A 26,309-nucleotide genomic window follows, 5' to 3' on the forward strand; every position below is an offset into this window, starting at 1 on the left:
AAGCAGAAAAAAATTTTGGTCTAGTTTAGTCTTTAACATACAGGTTAGATGCCCTGTTACAAAGCAGAAGAACTTTTTCCATAGACCATATAAATCTTGAATATCTTGTTAACTCACTTATATTAAGTTATTTGCAATACATTGCAGATGGTATATGGCACACAGAGTGATTACCATGGCAGAAAGCCTTATGTAGCAATGAGTCCAAATCTGTGGTCCTTAAAGACAATATGTAAGTAAAAGAGATGGAGAGAAATACACTGATGTTTGTCTTCAGCTTCGTGTAAGGTACAGTAGCAGTCAAGTTATTGGCCGACATGCATCCTCAGGCAGTTGCATAGGGGATCTAGTCAAATTTCATGTGGCCTGTTCTTAAATATCAACATGTTGTTCTGTACCTTTTGGAAAATTCATTTACTGGTATGAAATTTAATCTTTCAGTATGAAAACATCCCCAAAATATACTGTAAACACAATTAAGACCTACTTGTAGCAGAAGTTTGGAGATTATTAGACTGGCTACTTCAGATCTCTGAGCTCAAATTAAATTAAGGAACAGTATGTGGGGCAATAACAAAAGAATATTATGGTGAATCCAAAGGATTCTTAAATAATTTACCACAGGACTACTACTAGGTTTTGCATTCTAAGGGAGGCCTTGCTTTATAAACAACATATATTCTTGTTGTTTTTTATTGTATCAATGTTTATTTAAATTGTTTATATTTTTTTTTACGTGAAATAACATTCTTACTGCCCAGGTAACTAGCTTTTAAAAATAATTCTTGGTTGGACTGAGATTTTTTCCGTGTAAGGATTGATAAATATATGTACGTACTGCTGCTTATTTAGCGTGGCAGAATGAGTTTGCTCCTAGGATAGGTGGTTCTTGTGTTGTTTCATAGAGACCCTGCTGAGAGTGAAAGCTATTTAATAAAGTATATTCTGTTTTATTTTAAGTAGCATATGTAACAGAATGTGCATGGTTCTCTAAGGTAGCTCAAAGACCATACAGTTTTTTTAAAATCCTAGTTTACTACTTACTAGTACGAGCGTTTATGGTGGAGTTTGCCAGTAGGCCCCCTTGAAGTATATTCATCAGTTAATACATATAGAACTTTACAAAATGATTTACTCCCTTGACCAATTATCCAGTTTTACTGAATAATGCTATTGCACTTTATGACATTTTTATTTTAAATGACTAAAATCCAATATTATTATTTTTAGTTTGATATGTTGTCTGTGTTCTATTGTGAATAAAATCTGGGTTTATGAGATTTGCACATCATTGCATTCAGTTTTTACTTACAATTTACACAGCGTCCAAACTTTCTTGGAATTGGGATTGTATTAGTAGAAGAGTAAAACTCATTTTATAAGAAGTGTCATTATCCTATCCTGCAAAATCCACTAATGATGATATATTAAGAGTAGGAAAACATTTACTTATGCACTTGAAAACCATTTTTGCATGAGCATCTACTGCTTGCTAAAGTATGTCAAAATATTTTTCCTCCAAATAGACAGTATAGTGTTGGGAAATTAATAAAAAGTTACCCCTTAGAAATAAATCACAGTTACAGTTTAGGTTAGTCAACTTGGTTGATTTTTTTTTTATGTAGCCTTTCTGACTAAACAAAGTGATATAATTTTCTACACACACACCAATATCCTTGCTCTGCTCTTACTGACTTATCTTGCATTGTTGTCATGTGGCCTGTACCGGATTTTGCTTCATGGTCACATATGGCTGACCACCGTATTGCAATATCTTGTCTAGTTTTCTCCATGTTTTAATTTAGTGGCACTTTACAACTTTACAAAATGCTGTACTGCTATTATACCATATAATTTGATGAAATTAATGTTGATAGTCTTTCTCTACTCGACCCTTTCTGTCTTTAGCAGCCTCACGGAGCAGAAGCAAATCCAACATTGCCTTGGAGCAGCAACCAGACCAAGAGGCTAGCTCTCAGGAATCAATCCAAGACCTTTTGCCAGAGGAAGTCCTTGTTATCTCTTTGGGCACAGCACCACAAATTTCTCCTGGAATGATGTCAGAAAATGAGGTACTGCTCAGTCAGACCTACATTATACTCGTCTTGAAGTATGTTTAAAGTAGTTTCCAAAAAGTAAAAATAATAGACACACCCTTTGTTTGTTGACAAAATAATTGCAAATGCTTCCATTAGAGCCGTTTATATGTGAGTTCAAAATCTTATTTCTTGGAGGTTTTACATTTTTCATTATAGAGAGGCAAACATAAACCAATAAAAGATCTTCTAAATTATCCTTCACCTTAAAGTCGTAATTATTAATTAGAAGTATTTGGGGAAATTGACTGAAGTGGCAACAGATTGTTTTTGAGTAAATATACTACATTTGTGTAAAATTTATTTTTACTATTGTACAAAGTATATTACGATATTAACATTACTAATTAGGTGCACTGTCACGTTAAATTAATTTTTATTGGTACCCGATATTGGTTACTGGCAGTTCAAGCATAACACACTTCACATGAGTTTCTCTCTGAATATTACAGAAATTTAGACTGGCAGCATAGTGGAGCACCATTTAGATTTGTGTGAAATTTGAATGTGTTATTTCTATGGCCCGATGTCCAAATGAATTTACTCTTGGTATTCCAGACTCTTCTCTTTAGCTTGGGGCTTGCATGTTGATTTAAGGTCAAGTTTATTGTTACATGTATGGAATACAGTGACATTCTTGTCTGCATGTTTGACCAGGATGCAGCTAGGGGTTTGCCTATAGGTAATTCCATTTATTCAAAGAACTATTTAAAAAATACTTGTAGTAAATTATCCGGGTAAGGATTTTATGAATATGAGGGAAAATTAAGATGATGATATGGTAAATTGTAAAATTTTAAATAAATTAAGTTTTGTTTAAAAATAGCCTTTTTTTTTTTTTTAAAACACAGCAATTTTTTATTGTACCAACAGTAGCCTATGGAATATACAGAAGAATAGGGTACTTTTTTTCTAATTAAATGAATGGTGTGATTTATTTATTTATTTTACTTAACTACAAATGTCTGCCTTTAAATAACACACAAAAGGCTACAAGTTGTAACTGCTTATTATAATGAATCGTAACATATATACAATGAGCCACTTTAAAAAGCCTAAGGTATGTGAGTGTGAATCAAGAGGCTGACGAAAAAGTAATGGGGGCATCAACAAAGTAACGCATTGGGGGTGATTTAGCTTTAAGTGTGTTCACAAATTTCTCTTATTTGACAGTTGAAATACGTTTTTGAAGTAATGCTAGGAGTTGGCCTCTTTCAGGTTTTCTTTCCCCCCAATCATTGTTTGGTTTAAAATCAAAATGTATCCAATTTATGGGATTTACTTTTGACTTCAAAATAATAATCACCTTCAGTGTCACATCTTGCATACAGTCATTAATAGGGCAGCATGTCTTTTTTTTTGTTTGTTTTTGTTTTTTTTTTTGTTTTTTTTTCTCAGTTGTGCCAAAACACTAACTACACCCAATGGGCAGAAACTGTATAGTTATTTCTCTGAATATTGTTATCCAATGAAGTTTATTTTTGGAAATTTGGAAAGCTTGTGGAGTGTGGGCACAACTTTATTGATTCATCCAGGTGGCATCAGTGATGTTTATGTGATTTTAGTGTGGTAGTGTTTGTGTATTCTTTACATTATTGTGTTCACCTTATTTGCATAAAATCTGTATACGTCATATTGGCGAGTCTGTTAATTCTCATGCAGTATACTGACTGTATACTGTATGAAGATTCCTTTGAACATTAAATGTGCTGTGCCACTTGCCATAATAAGTTATTGAATGCTTGATAAATAGAAGTAACATAGAATCTTGTCACCAGTAAAGTATTTTTTTTGTCATCTCTCCAAAGTAAATCTGGCTTGCCTAGAACAATCCCAATATAGTCTGTAAGAGCCTATGCTGTTTCTCCTTTTCAATATTTCATGTGTCCCTTAATACATAAACACACATAATCATGGGGTGTTAACTTTTTTTATACCAGATTAATCCAATTAAGAGTCAAGAGGACTTTGAGTTTATATTGAATCAAACTTTCATTAATGTGCAACTTGTGCAGTGCACCACACATGGTAATGCACAACTTAACACCTCAGATCTGTAAGACACTGAACACCTAGACAGTTTTGCAAGCGTTGATTAATTCCTTTTGTTACAGAACAAACAATTAAATCCTCAGTTCCTTAAATTAAACACAGGGAGACAATGAGTTTCGGTGCTGCAAAGGAAATGCTGAAATACACAGTTGGAAAAAAGATTATTCAGTCAATTGTAAACTATTATTTTTTAATATATACTGCTCAAAAGAATTAAAGGAACACTTTTTAATCAGAGTATAGCATAAAGTCAATGAAACTTATGGGATATTAATCTGGTCAGTTAAGTAGCAGAGGGGGTTGTTAATCAGTTTCAGCTGCTGTGGTGTTAATGAAATTAACAACAGATGCACTAGAGGGGCAACAATGAGATGACCCCCAAAACAGGAATGGTTTAACAGGTGGAGGACACTGACATTTTTCCCTCCTCATCTTTTCTGACTGTTTCCTCACTAGTTTTGCATTTGGCTACAGTCAGTGTCACTACTGGTAGCATGAGGCGATACCTGGACCCTACAGAGGTTGCACAGGTAGTCCAACTTCTCCAGGATGGCACATCAATACGTGTCATTGCCAGAAGGTTTGCTGTGTCTCCCTGCACAGTCTCAAGGGCATGGAGGAGATTCTAGGAGACAAGCAGTTACTCTAGGAGAGCTGGAGAGGGCCATAGAAGGTCCATAACCCATCAGCAGGACCAGTATCTGCTCCTTTGGGCAAGGAGGAACAGGATGAGCACTGCCAAAGCCCTACAAAATGACCTCCAGCAGGCCACTGTTGTGAATGTCTCTGACCAAACAACCAGAAAGACTTCATGAGGGTGACCCAAGGGCCCCATGTCCTCTAATGGGCCCTGAGCTCACTGCCCAGCAGCATGCAGCTCGATTGGCATTCGCCATAGAATACCAGAATTGGCAGATGCACCACTGGTGCCCTGTGCTTTTTACAGATGAGAGCAGGTTCACCCTGAGCACGTGACAGAAGTGAACGGGTCTGGAGAAGCCATGGAGAACATTATGCTGCCTGTAACATCATTCAGCATGAGCAGTTTTGTGGTGGGTTAATGATTGTCTGGGGATGCATATCCATGGAGGGTCACACAGACCGCTACAGGCTTGACAAAGGCACCTTGGCTGCCATTAGGTATCAGGATGAAATCCTTGGACCCATTGTCAGACCCTATGCTGGTACAGTGGCTCCTGTTGCACCACAATTCCTGGCCTCATGTGGTGAGAGTATGCAGGCAGTTCCTGAAGAATGAAGGAATTAATACCACTGACTGGCCACCACACTTTCCTGACCTAAATCCAATAGAACACCTCTGGGACATTGTTTTGGTCCATCCAATGCCACCAGGTTGCATCTCAGACTGTCCAGGAGCTCAGTGATGCCCTGGTCCAGATCTGGGAGGAGATCCCCCACAACACCATCTGTCATCTCATTAGAAGCATGCACCGATGTTGTCAGGCATGTATACAAGAACACAGGGGCCATACAAAGTGCTGCGGACAATTTGGAGTTGCTGCAATTAAATTTTGGCAAAATGGACTAGCCTGCCACATAATTTTTTCACTCTGATTTTTGGGGCGTCTTTGAATTCAGGGCTCTGTAGGTTGATCATTTTCATTTCCATCAAATGATGTGGCATCCTTTCGTTCTTAACACATTACCCAGTCTATATCAGTATAGATATCCAGGAGGATTTCTTTTTCCCATTGAGATCTGATGTGTTTTCAAAGTGTTCCTTTAGTTTTTTTGAGCAGTTTATTTAGATCACATTATTACTCATACCAGATGGTTAGCAATGGACAAAGGTAATACTGGAATGGTTACAACTAGATAAAAAGCACCTCCTAATGTGAGAAAATCCATTCTTTACTGACAAAGTAGTCAAAATTGCTTATAGAAATTAAATGTCAAAAGCACATGACAGATGATGGAGACAAATGGAAAAATATCCTCATTGGGCACTGAATGAACATGGGCTAAAATTAAGTGTGATTACTAGTGCTGTTGTGCGATTTTATTAAAAAAAAATAATAATAATATTGGATTTAAAGAAAAAAAAAAGTGAAATTTAAATAGAACAATATTTCATAGAATTGTTTCAACTAATGACAAAATAAATGGTAAATATCTGCAAACAAGATTTGCAGTGGATTGTTGGTAACATCTTTTGCTCATGTAGTCTTTTCCATAAATTTACTGCTAATTTCATGGTACAAAAATCAGTGGTTAGGAATTTTTGAAGATCGAACCTGCAGCTTTCAAGATTATGACCAAATGTGGTTTCTGAATAATTCCTTATTAACAATATTTATTTATATAGCACACTTTCATACAAACAATGTGCTTTACATGATGAAGAAAGCGAAAAAACACAAAATAAATAATTAAAATTAGGGAACACTAGTTACCCTAGAATAAAAGCAAGGTCCAATGGCCAGGGAGGACAGAAAAAAAACAAAAAAACTCCAGATGGCTGGAGGAAAAAAATTAAATCTGCAGGGGTTCCAGGCCATGAGACCACCCAGCCCCCTGTAGGCATTCTTCCTAACATAAATGACCTCAATCAGTCCTCATTGTATTGGCCTTTAATCCATCAGTGTAGGGACATCACGGAGTTTTGATTAGGTGGTGGCGGCGCAGATCGCCACCCAGAAGAGAAATGTTTTAAAATGAATTGAAATTTAAAAAACAATTGAAACTTGATGGCTTTTCAAGTACATTGGTTCTCTCCATCCAAAGAAAGACTGCTTATAAATTTTTATAAAAAACCTAAGCTTTATTTCCCTCACGCATTTTTCTGCCTTTTTCAAAGTGTTTGTGATTAGTTAATTTGTAGTTAAATTTATCTTACAGTGTATAAAATATGTTTTGTTTAAGGAGGAAGCATAAGAGTAAAATATTTTATCACAATTTCCCCCTTCTGGTGGTGTGTTTTTCCTTGTCTTCTTAGAGGACTGAGGGCTTTCAAATGACAGGGCCTGTTAAAGACCATTGTGACACTTCTTGTATGATTTTGGGCTATACAAAAATAAATTGTATTGTGTGCCTACAAAAACACTTGCACATCTATGAAATGCACTATCCTCTCCTGTTCTACCACAATGACCTCACTGCACACTGGCTATTGCCTGTGATGTATCAAACAAAATTTGTCATGTGTGAGAGGTGGTATTATTATTCTTATTATTGTAGTAGTGTGTTTTTTATGACGGGCTTTTTCTTTAACTAGGAAAGTCACCCTGACATTCACATCCCTTTTACAAGTTAGCATTGGACATGAAAGCTGCAAAAATAGCTGGTGTACCGTGCAAATTAGTACAAACATTGGATGTAAATGGAATACATCATTCAGAAACAATAAAATCAATGCAAACTTAAAACAGCATAACAAACTTCATCATTTCAAGCATATATTTTCATATTCTAATGAGTCAAAATTTAAGATAATATGTTTCAACAAAATTCAAGGTGTTTTCAAGAGTTCTATGAAGAGAGAAGCTTTTGGCTAAATTCTTTTATTGTTCTGTATTTGTTACGTTAAGTAAAATTAACATTTATGATCTTAACCTGTTCTGTCAACAATTTAGGTTGTATAGGTAACATAGATACTGTATGTATGCTGGTAATGCCCTGTCTTGACACTTGAGGTTTAAAGGTTTCTTTATTTAGTCATGTTTACACAAGAAAACATGAAATTTGCCTTCTCAGTTGCATCTAATAATGGACAGAATGAGATAAAACAGACAAATAGAAACAAGACAGGTTAAGGAAAGGCAGTTAGGTAATACATAATTACACACAAAAAAAATATATGATACTGTTTCTTTACTGTCAAGAATATATAATCTACAATTTGAATATATAGTGAAATGTAAAGACTCCACAGGTAACTACAATTCTTAAAACAGCTTGCTTAAGAGGGTCCTGAGCGTGCAAGGACTTCTGTTTAATAATTCAATAGCATTGTAATCCAGTAAATTCCAAATATGTCTACAACAAGATTTCTTCTAAAAAGAAATTAGAAACTAGCTTCATTTCTAAAAGAAACCCAGTATCATTTTAAGCTTCTTAACATTTTCTAAAATGTATAGTTTTGTCAAGAATTAATTTTATGTCAGGATTTTCGAGAATTGGTGTGTCAGGCAGTGCCGCACAAACAAAACTGAAGCTATTACATGTTGTATTGTGTCAACTTTTATTTGTTGCACTTATCTTGTAATTTTCAGATTGACTTTACTTTTTGATTTAACGTTGTAGAAATGTTCAATTGAGTGTGGCCGTGCCTGCTGCCCATGAGGTATCATAATTACATAGTATTTAGGTGTTCACCTGATTCCTTTCTTCACACCAGGTGTTAAACATGCACATGGGTGATGGAGCACAAGGCGAGGTTCCAGTGGATGACACCAAACTTCATGGCAAACCAGACAAGACACTGCGTTTCTCATTGTGCAGTGACAACCTAGAAGGAATATCTGAAGGTTAGTTCCTCAGTGCAAGAGAAAATATGAATGAACGCCAGCAGTTGATATCATTCTCTTTTATCAGATTTGTCCAAGGTTCTGCTTTGTTTATTACTGTTAAACAACTGATTCCACAGATTTTGAATTCTTTATTAAAAACTGTTTTATAATATGTGGAATTTTACTGTTAAACCTTTCCATGATGGATAATATTTTTGCAGGTACAGCAAAATTCTTATTTGAATGTCTGACCCACATGCAATATTTTGACACTATTTGATGCCATGATAAACCAAAAAAATATTTGTCGTCTCAGAAAGGTGGATATATCTTTCACTTTCCTCCATGATCTGGCCTCCAGTGTATTCTTTTCTAAATCTATAGTGTCTAATCACCTTGTGACTGGCTTTGCTATTTACACAAGAGATTATTTTCACACACTAGTCCATTTTTAGATTTGATTACATTTTGGATCACATTTTAGACTTTGCCTGCTTAAATTAAAGTATTCCCCCATGTGTCTCTTCCTTTTAACTGTTACTTTTTAGTCCTGCATAAATTTTCTACCTATACTTTATTTATTAAGGTATTCCCTTCCTTTATATGTTAATTCTTATAGTGTTCAAGACGTGTGCTTTGGAGGTTCATTATATTGTTTAATAAATCCTCTTTACTAGCACTCTGCAAAAAAAAGGTTGTTTTCTGTGTTTTTATCGGTAAAAAAAAATCTTTAAGAGTAGAAATTTTATATTTCTTCTCCGAGCACACCAATAGAAATGCATCAAAATTGCTTGCCTCTATAACACATACTTTAATAAAGAAATTGTAATGTGTAATTGTAAACTCTCCTAAAAGCAATCTGTCAGATTAGTTTTGAAATTATGAAATGATTACATACAAATGTAGTCATTTAAAATGTGCAACTAATACACTTGTTTGTAGTTCACTGGCTGCACCAGACCGCACCTTTTCCAGTATTTTCAGAAGTTTGATTGCAGTAGCTTGTAAAACCTCTAGGTGGAATACTTAAGCTGCTAACAGAAAAGGCTTAGGTTCAAATTCGGTTAAGGCTCAGTGACAGTTTTCTCCAATTATTGCATTTAAGCTGTATGCTGTTTTGACTTTTATTGATTGAAAACTGTGATGTTATTAGTAACTTGTGAATGCGATATACATTTTTCAGGCTTGCAGTTTAGAAGAAGATAATTTTATATACATTTTATTTAATTGTGCCTTTCAAGACACTAAAACGCATTACAACACCATAAAATAGATAATTGTATGCTGTAATAATACTGGAGATACTGTAAATCCTATATTAAAACATTTACCTTAGCATTACATTCTTGTTATAAATTCTATGCATGAAAGGCTTTAACTTTGTGTCTTACAGTACAAAACCTAAGAAATGGTTCAGCTTGTGCTGATATAAAGTTGTTATGCTGTACTTCTTAAAAAGTTAATATATACTGTATGCTTTACCCTTTACTGTCACAACTTATCAAAAATAATCATAGCAAGTAGCCATGAGTTATAAAATTCCATATTAAGTAGTTTTAAACACGTATTGTAATGAAAAAATTGCAGCAACTGATACATTATAAGCACCTTTTGGTGTTATTAGGTAGTTTAGTACAGCTTTTGCATTTGTTCTTATAGAACAGGGTTTCACAGTGTATTTTAAATGTTTACATCATTATGTAATAGTAATTAATCATTTCATTTTTATTTTATTTTGCATGTAGGCATTTGATAACTAAACTAATAAGATGAATTCATAGCCCAAATAGTTTATTTTTGAGGCTAATAGCATTATAACCGGACACATTAATTAGTTCAAGGTGCCGGGCCAGTGTGGTTACCAAAGCTTACATTTGGAAATACAACAAGGGCATTAATCTAACTTGACGTTTATTTTTTTTTAAAGGCCCTTCAAACCGATCAAATTCTGTATCTTCATTGGATCTTGAAGGAGAGTCTGTTTCAGAATTAGGAGCGGGTCCTTCAGGAAGCAATGGTGTGGAAGCATTACAGCTTCTGGAACATGAGCAAGGTAGGTGAAGTCCGCCATGTTACATCTGTAGGATACTTCTCATGTTATTTAGAAAGTAGAAGAAGAAAGTTAATTCATGAATGTGTTAGACATTTTGGTTTCTTATTTTATTACTCTCCAATGGCATATTACCCACTTTTCATATAAAATAGTGTTGATTTGGGAATGACTATTTAAGACATTTTTGTCTGTGCCTATGCCATGCTTTTTAGTCCTCATTCACTTTCAGTCCTGTTGTTATAAAATTTATTGCCAGACTAATTAACAAACCCATTTATTATCAACCTATTAAAATTATTTTGTTAAGGCAGTAAGAATGTATCCTGTATATACTGTATTTTAACAAGGAAGAATAAAATGGCACTAGACCACGGATGAGAAAAAATAGGGATCTTTTTGCAAAAGTTTTTTGTCAATGTGCATAAAAATACAAGCATGTAAAAAGCAGGATAAATCTTACCATTCCCTTTGATTCTGACAAGCTCACTGTCAATCTTCTTTTACTTACTTTTGGGCTTCCCCACCATCAGTAACCCACCCCACATTCACTCATGTTGTTAAGCTTTGCCTTCTGCTGATGTTGTCAAGTTGCTTATTTTGTAGAAAGAGCTCAACAGTCCTTTTAATATGACCTTTTCAGCATTCTTGTAAGTTCAAATGAGTAATAACAATCTTAAGACATCTGGCTTATGTACACTCTTGTTTTAGTTATTGAAATGTTAACCTTTGTCAGTGAGTTGAATTGAAGTTAACCTAGAAATTGGTCTTCTGGCATGATGATGATAATAATAATAATTCATTTTATTTATAAGGCACTTTACATGTGTAGTAAACCTCAAAGTGCTACATGAAAAATGTTTAAGCAGAGACACAAGAAGATAAAAACAAAGATAAAACAATAAATAGAATCAATTTTGTTAATGTGCTTTCCTAAATAGAAAAGTATTCAACTGTTTTTTAAAACCGCCCACAATCTGCTGTGTTCTTAGGTTCTCTGGTAGGGCATTCCAGAGCCGTGGAGCAGCAAGTGCAAAGGCTTGGTCACCCATTTTACAAAGTTTGGTCATGGGGGGCAAAGACGATAGGTATTTGCAAAACAAAGGTTTCTTGTAGTGGATTGTAATATACTGTAAGAAGTTTCTAAAGGTATTGTGGAGCATTTCCATGAATACACTGGTGAGTGAGCAAACAAAGTTTATATTCAATATGGAGGTGAATAGGGAGCCAATGAAGTGACAGAAGGATTGGTGAAATATGTTCATATTCCGCACCCTCATTAGGATCCTTGCAGCACTATTTTGGATTTGTTGGAGCTTTTGAAGGCTCTTGCTGGGGATCACAATGAGGAGTGCATTACAGTAGTCCAGCCTGGAGGAGACAAAGGCATGAACCATCTTTTCAGCATCACAAAGGAAAAGGCAGGGATGGAGTTTGGCTATGTTTCAAAGATGAAGGAATGCAATTTTACAGAGGTCGTGGACGTGTATCAACTGACAAATGGGAGTCTAATTTAACTCCCAAATTAGTAACAGAAGGGGAGAAAGTAATGGTATGGCCAGAAAAGGAAATACAATTTATGGAGGAACAAAGTTGATGGGGGTTACCTATTAAAAGAGCTTCAGCTTTGGTGCTGTTCAGCTTAAGAAAGTTCTTGGACATCCAAACCTCAGTGTCATCCAAGCAGGAAAAGAGAGTTGATGGAGGTGTAAAAGAAGTCGAATCTCACATAGAGCTGCATGCCTGCGGATGATGTGACCCAGATGTAGCATATAATATATATATATATATAGTGGTGTGAAAAACTATTTGCCCCCTTCCTGATTTCTTATTCTTTTGCATGTTTGTCACATAAAATGTTTCTGATCATCAAACACATTTAACCATTAGTCAAATATAACACAAGTAAACACAAAATGCAGTTTTTAAATGATGGTTTTTATTATTTAGGAAGAAAAAAAATCCAAACCTACATGGCCCTGTGTGAAAAAGTAATTGCCCCCTGAACCTAACTGGTTGGGCCACCCTTAGCAGCAATAACTGCAATCAAGCGTTTGTGATAACTTGCAATGAGTCTTTTACAGTGCTCTGGAGGAATTTTGGCCCACTCATCTTTGCAGAATTGTTGTAATTCAGCTTTATTTGAGGGTTTTCTAGCATGAACCGCCTTTTTAAGGTCATGCCATAGCATCTCAATTGGATTCAGGTCAGGACTTTGACTAGGCCACTCAAGTCTTCATTTTGTTTTTCTTCAGCCATTCAGAGGTGGATTTGCTGGTGTGTTTTGGGTCATTGTCCTGTTGCAGCACCCAAGATTGCTTCAGCTTAAGTTGACGAACAGATGGCCAGACATCCTCCTTCAGGATTTTTTGGTAGACAGTAGAATTCATGGTTCCATCTATCACAATAAGCCTTCCAGGTTCTGAAGCAGCAAAACAACCCCAGACCATCATACTACCACCACCATATTTTACTGTTGGTATGATGTTCTTTTTCTGAAATGCTGTGTTCCTTTTACGCCAGATGTAACGGAACATTTGCCTTCCAAAAAGTTCAACTTTTGTCTCATCAGTCCACAAGGTATTTTCCCAAAAGTCTTGGCAATGAGATGTTTCTTAGCAAAATTGAGACGAGCCCTAATGTTCTTTTTGCTTAACATTGGTTTGCGTCTTGGAAATCTGCCATGCAGGCCGTTTTTGCCCAGTCTCTTTCTTATGGTGAAGTCGTGAACACTGACCTTAATTGAGGCAAGTGAGGCCTGCATTTCTTTAGACGTTGTCCTGGGGTCTTTTGTGACCTCTCGGATGAGTCGTCTCTGCGCTCTTGGGGTAATTTTGGTCGGCCGGCCACTCCTGGGAAGGTTCACCACTGTTCCATGTTTTTGCCATTTGTGGATAATGGCTCTCACTGTGGTTCGCTGGAGTCCCAAAGCTTTAGAAATGGCTTTATAACCTTTACCAGACTCATAGATCTCAATTACTTCTGTTCTCATTTGTTCCTGAATTTCTTTGGATCTTGGCATGATGTCTAGCTTTTGAGGTGCTTTTGGTCTACTTCTCTGTGTCAGGCAGCTCCTATTTAAGTGATTTCTTGATTGAAACAGGTGTGGCAGTCATCAGGCCTGGGGTGGCTATGGAAATTGAACTCAGGTGTGATACACCACAGTTAGGTTATTTTTAACAAGGGGCAATTACTTTTTCACACAGGGCCATGTAGGTTTGGATTTTTCTTCTCCCTAAATAATAAAAACCATCATTTAAAAACTGCATTTTGTGTTTTACTTGTGTTATATTTGACTAATGGTTAAATGTGTTTGATGACCAGAAACATTTTGTGTGACAAACATATATATATATATATATATATATATATATATATATATATATATATATATATATATATATATATATATATATATATATATATATATATATATATATATATATATATATATATATAAATATACACACACACACAATATAAAAAAGGGTCGGCCCAAGGACTGATCCTTGTGGGACCCCCACAGGTGACAGTGTGGATACGAGATTTAGCATCCCCCAGGGCCACATAGTCAGCCCTATCTGTAAGATAAGACTCGAACCACACCAAAGGAATGCCAGAAAGTCCAATTATATAGTGAATATGATGGAGGAGAGCATTATGATCTACAATATCAAATGCAGCTGTGAGATCCAGAAGGATGAGGAGTGATGGAGAGCCCTGGTCAGCGGCCATCCGGAGGTCATTGGTGACTGACCAGGGCTGTCTCTGTAATGTGAGAAGATTGGAAACCAGATTGAAATGCTTTACGTTCCAACAAACTGTTTAACAGGACAAAAGTTTTGGATATGTAGTAACCTTGCAGGGACGAATGGGTGGAATTCCATCCATCCATTTTCCAACCTGTTGAATCTGAACACAGGGTCACGGGGGTCTGCTGGAGCCAATCCCAGCCAACACAGGGCGCAAGGCAGGAACCAATTCCGGACAGGGTGCCAACCCACCGCAGGACACACACACCCACACACCAAGCACACACTAGGGCCAATTTAGAATCGCCAATCCACCTAACCTGCATGCCTTTGGACTGTGGGAGGAAACCAGAGTACCCGGAGGAAACCCACGCAGACACGGGGAGAACATGCAAACTCCACGCAGGGAGGACCTGGGAAGCGAACCCAGGTCAACTGTGAGGCAGCAGTGCTACCACTGGGCCACCGTGCCCTCTGTGTGGAATTTCATTAAGCAAATCTAAGAGACCGATTGTAAACTATTTTAATCATTTTATCACTCTCTTAGCTGCTAAAGGATGAATGGAAAGAAGTTTTTTTATTTAAAAATCTTTTTTTTTTTTTGTTTTGCATATGTACCTATTTACAGTCCATTATTATGGCAACATAGATTTACAAACTTCCACTGCTAACATTCCAAGATGGTCAACAGTATTTTGTGTATTTCGCACTTGGGTTTCCAAAATGTTACTGTGATTTAAGATGTACTAAGACTTGACCATAAGTGGACTCGCCACGTTATACGCCTATAGAAAATGTAACATCCGAGAAAATCTTGCCTGTATTTCTTAAGAGTTGGAAAACACTCTCTCCATCTTGTAGTTCTTACTTATTTGATTTTCTAGCTGATATAGTAAATATAAAATTGTTCTAAACGGGTTTCCATGCTACAATAAACAATAATAGTAAGATAGCGGCCATAGGTTAAATAGGACCTGCTGGTTACTTAATGAAATCTATCTGGAAATTAGGTGTTTAGGTTAAAAAAAAAAAATGTTACGCATGTTTCATTTTATAAAAATAAAAGGTCTAGGATGGAAGTAACATTTACAAATATGCCAAACATTTGTATTTGTTGCAATTAGTAATTTTAGATTTTATTTAGGATTAGTGCTTATTTGACTTATTTAATTATTTCTGTGTTCACGTACACACGCACATTCTCTCAGTGGCTACTTGTTTAGGTAGACCAATCTTATAGTAGTTAGTACATCGTTTACCCTCAGAAACATCCTGAATTTTTAGAGGTATCGATTTAACTAGATGCTCGAAATATTCCATAGGGATGTCATTACACTTAATCAGTTATCATTTAACTCTCAGCCTCAACTCTAACAATCAGGCCACGCAATCTTCATGTGCAAAAACTTATCTTGAAAAATGTAACCTAAAATGTAAATTATTGTAAGAAAAAAAAAATATCAAAGTATGATGCATTTACTGTAAATAAAGGCTATACGTGACCAAACAATGCATATACTATACATAAGAATGCACATCCTATACATAACCGTAACAAATTTCATTTTTTTACCTTCATTGACAAATAAAATGGGTAAAATTCTCATTCAGAAATGATGAGCTAAGACAAAATATATTAAAAGGTTGAATAAATTGTGTAATATGAACACAAATGGTTGTTAATCAGCAGGATATTTTGGTGCCGAAGCAACTATGTTTTTTTGAAGAGCACTTTGGAAACCGCACTCGTCTGCTTTTTCTACTGCTTCATTTATTTATCTTGGCTGCGATAATCTTAGTTTTGAACTTACAAGGCAAGTTTGAAAGCACAGGGGGGAAAAAAAACACCGCAAATCAGTTAGTTGAATGAAAAAGTTACTTGAAGCATGGGCATAGCTAGTTGCTTGCTGAAAGCAGATTTGTCAATTAAAGATCTCACAAAGGTCATTTAGTTTTAATTGTTTTGGGTGGGAATCAACTAGTTATTCAATATTTGAGTTGTGGGTTGTTGGTTGCATTAAAAAACAAATAACTTTATTAGATTCTTGGCTAGAGTAAAATAGTGTGTTTGTGTTTTCTTTAGCCACCACACAAGACAATCTGGATGACAAGCTGCGAAAATTTGAAATAAGGGACATGATGGGTCTGACAGACGACAGAGATATTTCTGAGACTGTAAGTGAAACATGGAGTACAGATGTTTTGGGCAGCGACTTTGACCCCAACATCGACGAAGATAGACTACAGGAAATTGCAGGTACTGTATGACCTTAGATTATCATTTTAGAAGATGATTTTTGTTTAGTTCTGAACACATGCTGTTCAGTGGCTTGAGGCTAATTCATGTTAGAAACTACTACTGTTGATTGTTAAATAATATAAAGAGAACACCTCAAAGATGAGTTATTGGTTGTGCATTTTTTAATTATGTTTTGTACCCTTAAGTATGTGTCACAGCAAGTGTCTGTGTTCAGTTTTTATATACATATATAGAGATTCCATGTTCATATTTCAAATGGATTAGGTTTTTTTTCCCAGTCTATTTTTCAACATCATCCAATATTTTAAATTAATAAAAATTGTCTATCTCTCATTGTGATTACTTTTACTGCTTACCATAAATCTCCATGGAGGGAAATTTCAGGAAATTTTATGCTTTTTAATTATTAAATTTGGTCTCAAAATGTCTCAGTACACACATCCTGCTTATAGAGGACTCAAAGCATTACTGTACTTACATTAATTCTGTTCCTCTGAGAGTGGCAGTCAGGCAGGTGATAGAATGGTCCTTATGGATGACACTGCAATTATGACCCGCTGGCATGGCTACTTAGAGCAGCTGTTTAAAGCTGATCCTCTGGCTAGGACACTGGACATCTCTGCTTCCACAGCTCTTGAGGCTGATCCTCCAATTAGCTGGGAACTATGCAGTCTCACTGAGATTGCACAGGTGGTGAACCAGCTGAGGATAGGGAAGGCTTACAGGGATCTGTGGTAACCAGGGTGAACTTCTCTAGGCTGGAGGCAAGGCTATCCCCATGGCATTGCAAGCAATCGTTGCTTCCATTTGGGAGACGTGTCATCCCAACTTATGGAAAACCAAACTCTTCATCCCTGTTGGGAAAAGGAAGGGTGATCGCGTGGATTGCGGCAACTACAGTAGGATAACACTGCTGTCAGTGCTGAGTAAGTTTCTTGCTAGGGTCATCCTCAATAGGATCCGTGATCACTTGCTCACATACCAGCAACAGGAGCAGTCTTGTTTTATGCCCAAGAATTCTACCATCATTTGCATCCTGGCACTGAGGGTTCTCATAGAGCACAAATGCGAATACTGACAATATCTTTACAGCCTTTGTCAATTTTCGTAAAGCATTCGACTCAGTTCATCAACCTGCCCTGTGGGACAACATGAGAATTCACAAGATCCCCCTGAAGTTTCTGGCCTGTATACTGTTTCTGTGAGTGACATGCAGAGTGGAGGCAGAACCTCTGTGTTTTTCCCAGTTGATTCTGGGGTCCGTTAGGGGTGTGTTCTGCTCCTATTCTGTTTGGGTCCAGTGGCTGTGGGGCATCTGTTGGTAAAGAAAGATTCACTGATCTTGACTTTGCCAATGATGATGTGATCTTCATGGAGTCAATGGAGGCTCTGATCGGGGTTCTCAAGAGACTGAGTGAGGAGTCGGAGTGTCTGGGCTTGTGCATGTCCTGGATAAAAATCAAGATCCAGGCCTTTAATGACATCTTGGCCACAGCCATCAGCAGTGTGTCTGTCTGCGGAGAGAATATCAACCTCCTCAAGAAGTTTACTTACCTCAACAGCGACCTTCATATCTCTAGTGACTTCCTATGAAGTCAGCAGATGGATTGGGAGAGCATAGGTTTGGGGGTTTGGGATCATGAGGTTGCCGGAAAGGGGTGTGTGGTGCTCCTGATATCTGTGCAAAAAGATGAAGGTCCAAGTATTTATTGTCCTGGTGCTTCCAGTTTTGCTATAAGGTTATGAGACATGGACGTTGTCCAATGACCTGAGACAAAGACTGGACTCCTTTGGTACCATATCTCCTAGGAGAATCCTTGGGTACCGAGCTGTTTTGTCATGTGGTGGGTGCAGCAACTCGTATCAGTGCATGCTCCCTGACCTGACCTGGTCTCTGTATACTTTAGTAGTTAAAATTATACCTTGATTAAGTTTCTGCTTTGGCCAAATTAGTTCACAGTTGTTGAAAATGTACAGTACAATACAATATATTTTTTATAGCCCAAAATCAAACAAGAAGTGCCGCAATGGGCTTTAAAAGGCACTGCCTTTTGACAGCCCACTAGCCTTGATTCTCTAAAAAGACGAGGAAAAACTCCTGAAAAAGAACCCTAGTAGGGAAAAAACTGAAGAAACCTTTGGAAAGGCAGGATTGCAGGAAAATATAAATTCTTTATACTCTGAGGTACAGCATCAGTTGTTGCACACGGTTCTTTCACATATTAAAAGTATCATTATCTAAAATTACTTGAAGATAGAGATTCAATAATGAACTTGTAAAATTTTGCACAACAGCTGCCATCTAGTGGCTGCCTTGTTTAACTACATTTGCTGCTTCATTGAAGATATCCTCCTGTTGTTTGGTTTTGCTATTTATGCTGTGTGTGCTTGTGGTATTTAATCAATTAGGCATCCTAAATATTGAAATGAGTTGTATACAATATTACTGTTTCTCTTGCAATGAGTGACAAAGTAAACAACATTTTAACTCCCAGCTGAGTCACAGCTGGTATAAATGAGCTTTTAAGTCTGTGTTGCTTTGTTTTGACATTTCCTGTTTGCATTTGGTGAATCACCAATCACATTATGATTTTAAAATCTCCTCTGCAAATTACAGTGCCATATAATTCATGTTGTTGAGACTTGCAGACAAGTGAATGAGAAGGCTTGCTAATAATTATGTGTAAACTGACGATATAACCCCATCTCCAGAATCGGCTCAACTACAATGTCTTGCTATTGTGTGTAGGTCCTTTTCAGCTCCCTACCCCCAAGTAATGTATGTTGCATTTTAATTTAATATGTGCTTTTAGGAAACCTAATTTAAATTGATTTTCAATATAGAGAGTTTTCCAAATGTTTTATTTATTTTGCATAGTAGTAACAAGTTTTACACAACTGGCAAATTTTAAAGCTGCTTTTAGAACCGTTTTCTCATCCAGTGAATTGGTAGTCTTCATAATCTAACCTTTCCACTTTTCACCTCATTTTTTTTATTCCTTCAAAAATGTGGTTCATGCAGAAGCTGGCAAATTGTGTATAGTTTTTTTCCTCACTTTTGTGTCCATGAAAGTGAAATTAGAAGTTTAACACAAAGAGAGGGAAGCAAGGCTGATAGGTCATGTTGAATATGGCATAGAATTACAATTTAGAGTGGGTTTTTTTTTTTTTTTTGTGTGTTTTTTTTTTGGACCCACATTTCTTACTGAAAATTAAATCATTTTAATATGCTGCTGGAGATTTACAACTTTCAAAGTGTATAAACTATTTCATTGCTTTCAGTGCCTTTTAAATCCTATCAGGATTTAGTGTTTTTCAGTAGTACTCATATTTATTATATATTTTGTTATTTGAGATGAAGCAGTGGAACGCGGTACATACTGATGTAAACCAAACACTGTCACTTTCCCTTGTGTTTTACAGAAAAACAGAAATCATTTTACTGGTAAGAGATTATAGGAGTTGTGCGATAAGACTTTTTTAGTTCTGTAATTTTAATCCTGTTCCATTCAGTCAATAGGCACTGTTACTGTGTACTGAGTGTGCTTAAAGGTTAAGCTTGGTATTTTTCAAGTGCAACTCATACATTAAAAAAAAAAATAATTGGTTTGCTCTATATGCTCTATTGATTACTCTGCCCATTTTCATTTTCCAGTAGGTGTTTTTTTGATCATGCATGAGTGAGCAAGACATATCACGGAATAGGTAGCTTGGCTATTCCAAAAAATTTCAAAGCTTTTGTTAATACAATGCAGTGGGTTCAGTTCAGATGTATTGTTCTGTACGACGTACTATGTTCTTTGCACTACATTCCCACGCTCTGCGTTCATCTGGCTCCATAGGCTATATAAAATAACATAGAATATAATAGGTTTTGGGGAGTTGGTATTGAGTTGTCATAACTCCACCCATGAAGGCCACTGCAAACAGACAAACAAGCTAGAAATGTATCATTGCCTCTGGAAAACAGTACCAAGAATCTGTGATAAATGCAGAAGGCATGTTTAAATGAAGACCTTTTACTGCTTCAAAATGTATATATCTGGTGAGTAAAAAAGCTGTTTGTCACCAATGGACTTGTATACTCTAAAGCCCCATTATAAACTGCAAGAACAAAATATCTGTCATATATATATAATGCACAAAACCAGAACAATTTCAAGTGAAAAAATATCTACCATGATTATGAAGGAAATACTTTCTCCCAGTTAGGCCACTTACTAAATCTGTCTTCTCTGAGTTTCACCTAACTTCGTCCATTTCATCTCATTTTCCATGCAGCTCTCTGTGAGATTGCTGCCTCAGTTTGTACAGTGTCACTCTTCTGTTCTCAGCACTCATTTTCATGCACTGCAAGCCCCATATCTCTGTGCTGAAGCAGAAAAAGAACTTTGTGTCTAAGAGTACCCCGCTTGCTACAACATTATTACCAGCAAATATCAAAATATTTTAAATACGTGATGGACAATTTTCATTTTTCTATAACGTCATCAAATTTCAATCAAATCTGTCAAAGTTTTTTGAGATTATTAGGTGTTTAGTTTTTCTTATGGGGGGGGGTTCCCCATATACAGTATTGATATATTGAAAATACTTTTCTTACCTAACTGTACAATCCTGCCAAATTTCAGCTTTTTAATTGAACAGGAAATAGTGTTTCTGTTGAGTGAGTGGATGGCTCAGCTTTGCATTTTATATATTAACCATGGATTCTGACTTCACTCAATTTGTGGTAGTTGGTACCACTATCCCGATTCCTAAAGATATAGTCAAATACTGAGCTTTTTTTCTTGTATGGTAAATTAGTGTAGCAGGTATTCTGTACCATGCCAACCTTACTTAAAAAAGCAAATCTGTACAACAGATGTAATATACATTTATTGGGGCAAAGGAACATTGGAATAAGCAAGTTCAGAAAATGATCAGATTAGTATTTTATGGTAGATCCCTGTCATTGTAATGTGCTATGCAAAATAAATTGAATTGTTTAGCAAACGCAGACATGACAACTGTTTTCAGTTATCAATAATTTTGATGGTTTAGTAGCAATTAAAATAATGCAAGCAATTGCACTTAATGTGCAATAAAATTCACAGTTTGTGTGTAATATTTAACATGTTCATGTTTAGAATTTGTTCCCTGTTCTGAATAAATATAGTCATTTTCCTAATTTGAAGACGTTACAGCTGCCCAGAGCTGAAGATATCAACTACCCTTGAGTCTTGTTCATGGGTAATTATGATAATGTAAAACTGGCAGATGAACTGGCACAACATGAACATTTTTCTGGGTGCTTTGCCATTTTTAGCAGATACAGTTAGAAAGGTGATCTATGCCCCTGTCTTTACGGTCAGTCTTGAATACAGAGGAATGATGTACAGGCAGTGTTCAGGATATAAGGCAAATTATTTGTTACATTGTAAACCAATACCGGACTTTTTTTTTTTTTGGCTCTGACAGATTTTGGTGCCTGTAACTTGTTCTTGCCCATTACTTTTAAATTCTTGCCATTGTTCAACAAAGAAAAAAGCCACCCCATGCACAATGTTAATCATGTTTGAGCGGCACGTTTCTCCTCTCATTATATTAAACCCTGACATTCACTTAGTCCCTGCAGCGTTATTGACCTTGGTTCTTTCTCATTTGCATCCAACATTTTTCATTCTTTGGAATATGGCATTTGGGGACTTTTCCATCATTAAGTGAATTTACAGTGATTTCCTTATGTGTTTTCTCTGAGGGATTCAGTTATGAGATGCACATTAAATCCCCATTAATACCTCATTATCCTACTGATAAGATTACCATGATAATGAGGCAGAAATTCTAATTGTTTCACTTCTTGTTGGGCCTTTCATTTAATCATACACCTGAAAGAAAGCATGCATGTGCCTTGTAAGCAAACAGATAAACAAACAAACATAAAATAACTTAGTATTTTATATTACTGTATTTTAGATTTAACTTTGTTTCCACACTTTATTTTCATCTTTGTGGAGTCTCATTGTATGTTACGTTTGAAAAAAAATGTGAAGTACAAAGCTTTTTTACAACATAATTTAGTTTCACCCTCATTTATATCTTAGTGTAATAGCCTCATCATAGCACTGACTGGGTGGAGTTCAGATAAAATACTAAAACATCAATGTTCTATATATAAGGTATAGAATCTCTCCTTATTTTTTTCTCTTATTTACACTTTTGTGAGAGCCTTACAATTGAAAAATCGATACTTGATAAGCACTAATGAGGCATTGAATACTTTTTAACTAAAAGTTATACTGGGTAGCAATTCAGCCTTGATCAGATTTTAATTCCATGCTACATTGCAGATTCCAAAACCCTGAAGTCACTATAATATAATATTAAGCAAAGCCATTTTTTCCTTGTGTCAGATACTAAAACAAATAACATAACTTAGCACAGCTTCACTCACACTTTGCTTGGTGAGGGCCATGATCTTAGATTTGAAGGTGCCAATTCTCTTTTTGACAGCAACATATATATCAAGTAAGCACTCCAGAGGTTGCAGTCTGATCAGGCCAAGAAGACAACATCATCAAAACGGCAACTGTGTAAAGTCTTGGGTCTTCAAACTGTATATTTTTCAAACGTCAGCTGTACTCTGACATCCTGTCTATGAAAATTAGTAGCAAGACAGAATTTATTCTTGGCAGAGTCCAGCACTCTCTTTAAACTATCTCAAGTAAATACAAGTACTAGTGTGGCAATACATTTTCATTTTATAGAAATTTTACTTTTTTTTTTTAAATTAAACATTTTTCTTAACAGTTGCGGAATGGTATGTTTTAAATTTGTTTTTGCTCACTTTGTAATGGAGGTTGGGCCTATTACTGTGTTAATTCATCATCTCCTTTAGCATCACATTTCTGAGAGCATTTCTAAATCAAAACCTCTCAGATTATCAATAGACGCTTTTGAATTCTAGCTACATGAAAATAAAATATTGAGTACATGTCATGTTTATGTTGAGTTTAAAAAGAAACAAAAGAAAATGCATAAAGTGGTGTTTGAAACTTGTTGCAGTACAAATATCCTCCCCAACACAGTCTCAAATTTTACTTTAGCTATATTGATATAGTCACAGAAAATCATAACCAATTAAATCCTAGTGTATAACTTACTGTATAGCAAGCTACAGTATTTACATTGTCTTCATTATAATTATTACTATATTGTAGCATTACTGTAAGGAAGCCAGAGGTTTATTCTAATAGTACAATTATACTTATTGACTGAAATGTTATGCATTATGTAAAGAATACTTGAATATTCATTTTTAGTTTCTAACTTAAATTGATCCTTGGTACAAGATCTGCCTACTTTATTGTCTGTTGGGTTATTTTTAGTAATGGTTTCTCCTGCTGTGATGTACGCAGGTGCTGCTGCTGAAAACATGTTGGGCAGTCTGTTATGCTTGCCAGGCCCTGGTTCAGTGCTTCTTGATGCATGCACGGGATCCACTATATCAGAGACCACCAGTGAAGCCTGGAGTGTGGAAGTCTTGCCCAGTGATTCTGGTAAGTGCATACTGCAAAAATCATAGGTATGATTATTATCGATTGCTTAATTAAACTAAAGTGCCAGTAGACAACATTTGTAAATTGAAGGTGTAAATGTAATGTTGTAAAACTGAAGTAAAGATCACCCCATGATGACAGAGTCTTGCTCCTGCAGGAGAAAAAAACACACATTTCTAAGTTAAAATAATTATAACCAAAACTTAACTGTTTTAGATCTGTGCATTATTTCAAGGACTGACTTTAAAACCAGTACATACTGTACTTGCAATCTGCACTGCAAACCATGAAAGAGACCTAACTGCTTCAGTGGTATCCAGGACCACCTTCCCCTTTCTTACTTAGAGTATCTGCTTTTTAAAGGATTCTTTTTAAGTCCTCTTTCATACATGCTGTACCACTTGGCACAAAAGCAAGACCGCACGAACTGCATATGAAAGTTTATTTCCACTTTTCCAGCTGTATATGAGATCCTTCATGATAGCATAGTAAGCCTCATGACCTTGTGCAAGTGTTTGGTTACAGCTGGATAAACTATTATTTGTTTTAATTTCAGTGCAAACACCTATTAATTCCTGTATATTATTGGTGCTTTATAAACCTTACATAGCAAAAATGTGCATTAAAGCATATAAGATGTAGGTTTTTAGATTTAACTTTGAAATAAAATTTTGAGGGGGAGACAAGCTAAAGTTAGAAAATGGAACCAACTTTAACAAAACTGATAATATAATTTCTCAATGTAGTCTCCTGCCTGGAAATGCCTGGATTCCAGCAGAATAAAATGTTTTGTCTTGCTATACATATTTTACTATGTAGCTCCAGACACAATGACATCATGTTAAGTCTAGAATCTTGAGTTAGGGGAAGATGCTAACAGAGCTACTTGTTTCCTATTTTGTTTTCAGGTATTCCAATGTGTTTGGAGTGTAAATGTTAAGACCTCCAGCTTTATCTGCTAAGTGCATACAGCTGATGTTCATCTAGTCAATGCACTGGCTTCCCATCCACCTGCATAAGCCAGGTGTAAACAGCCTGATGGGCTTTTAAGGCTTTTACTTTGATGCTTCTTGTTAATGTTTGCATCATAACTCTCAGGCAAATAAGACTCATTCAAGGCAGGTTAATTGAAATTCATTCCCATTTTCAAGTTTAAATTGAACAACAGTTTAATTATGTACACACAGCAACAATCCATTATCTAAATCACTGTTTTATGAGCAAGATCTGCAGTTTTGTGTGTGTGTGGGTTTGTTTTTTTTTTTCCTCCTTCATGGCATTGAGATATTAATGGATGCATTTTAAATGAACATGCTTTGTCAGTTTGTGCTTATAGCAGTCTGTCAGACTGAATTTACTGAGACATGAAGTATTTTTGTGGTGAATTTTTAGGTGTTAAATCAGACATAATATAGATATATTAATTAAACATTAGTCACCAGACTGACGTGATTAGTTGCACTCTGTAGATATATTGCAAGCTTGTTAACAGATGTGATTGGTTCAATGGTTTTGATGTACATGGAGTGCTGCGAGATTAACGAATATCCCCCATGAATCCCAAATATGTTTTTTTTCTCATCTTTCTGTTACCACTCCAGGGTTTTGTAAACTCTTAACACTAAAAATAACCACAAGGTTCCTTTATAATTATTGTTGTTTTTATTTGTTTCATTTCTTGGTTGAGATTTTTGATGTCTCCATTACATAAGCTTGCTCTTTAATATTTACCTCTGAGCTCAGTATTTAAATGTATTTAAACTCATACATACTTAGAGCTAAAGCTTTTCACTTGCAGAAATTAAAGTGTAAAAGATTTTATTTAAAAACAGCTTAAAAAATGTTTATTGTGAATCATGAAATGTGAAACAATAATTGTGACAATCAAGGAACTATTAACTAGTTTTTAAAAGTCAAAATTTGTGTTGCTTGCAATTTTTCTGATATTTTTAAGTAAGGTATGGTAAATATTAAATGTTTATCTTTATTTGCTGTTTTTGAATTACTTCAAATTAAGCAAAGCCAGAATATATTTAATTGGGCAAAGCTTTATTCATTTTGCTTCTTTTGGCCTCTATAATTGGAAACT

The 26,309-nt window shown here is 35.8% G+C and overlaps 1 protein-coding gene across 3 annotated transcripts in view; it reads left to right on the forward strand.

Annotated features, from left to right (window-relative positions):
* gapvd1 (GTPase activating protein and VPS9 domains 1) overlaps window positions 1-26,309 on the forward strand; it is a 94,095-nt gene that overhangs the window by 39,153 nt on the left and 28,633 nt on the right. For all 3 annotated transcript variants that reach the window (XM_039764440.1, XM_039764439.1, XM_039764441.1), the window contains exons 8-12: window positions 1,909-2,072; window positions 8,506-8,635; window positions 10,545-10,670; window positions 16,503-16,676; window positions 24,080-24,220. In XM_039764440.1, coding sequence (XP_039620374.1) covers window positions 1,909-2,072; window positions 8,506-8,635; window positions 10,545-10,670; window positions 16,503-16,676; window positions 24,080-24,220 — 735 coding nt within the window. The remainder of the gene's footprint in view (window positions 1-1,908; window positions 2,073-8,505; window positions 8,636-10,544; window positions 10,671-16,502; window positions 16,677-24,079; window positions 24,221-26,309) is intronic.

The sequence above is a fragment of the Polypterus senegalus genome, chromosome 9 (assembly GCF_016835505.1).
Source record: "Polypterus senegalus isolate Bchr_013 chromosome 9, ASM1683550v1, whole genome shotgun sequence".
NCBI classification, from domain to species: domain Eukaryota; kingdom Metazoa; phylum Chordata; class Cladistia; order Polypteriformes; family Polypteridae; genus Polypterus; species Polypterus senegalus.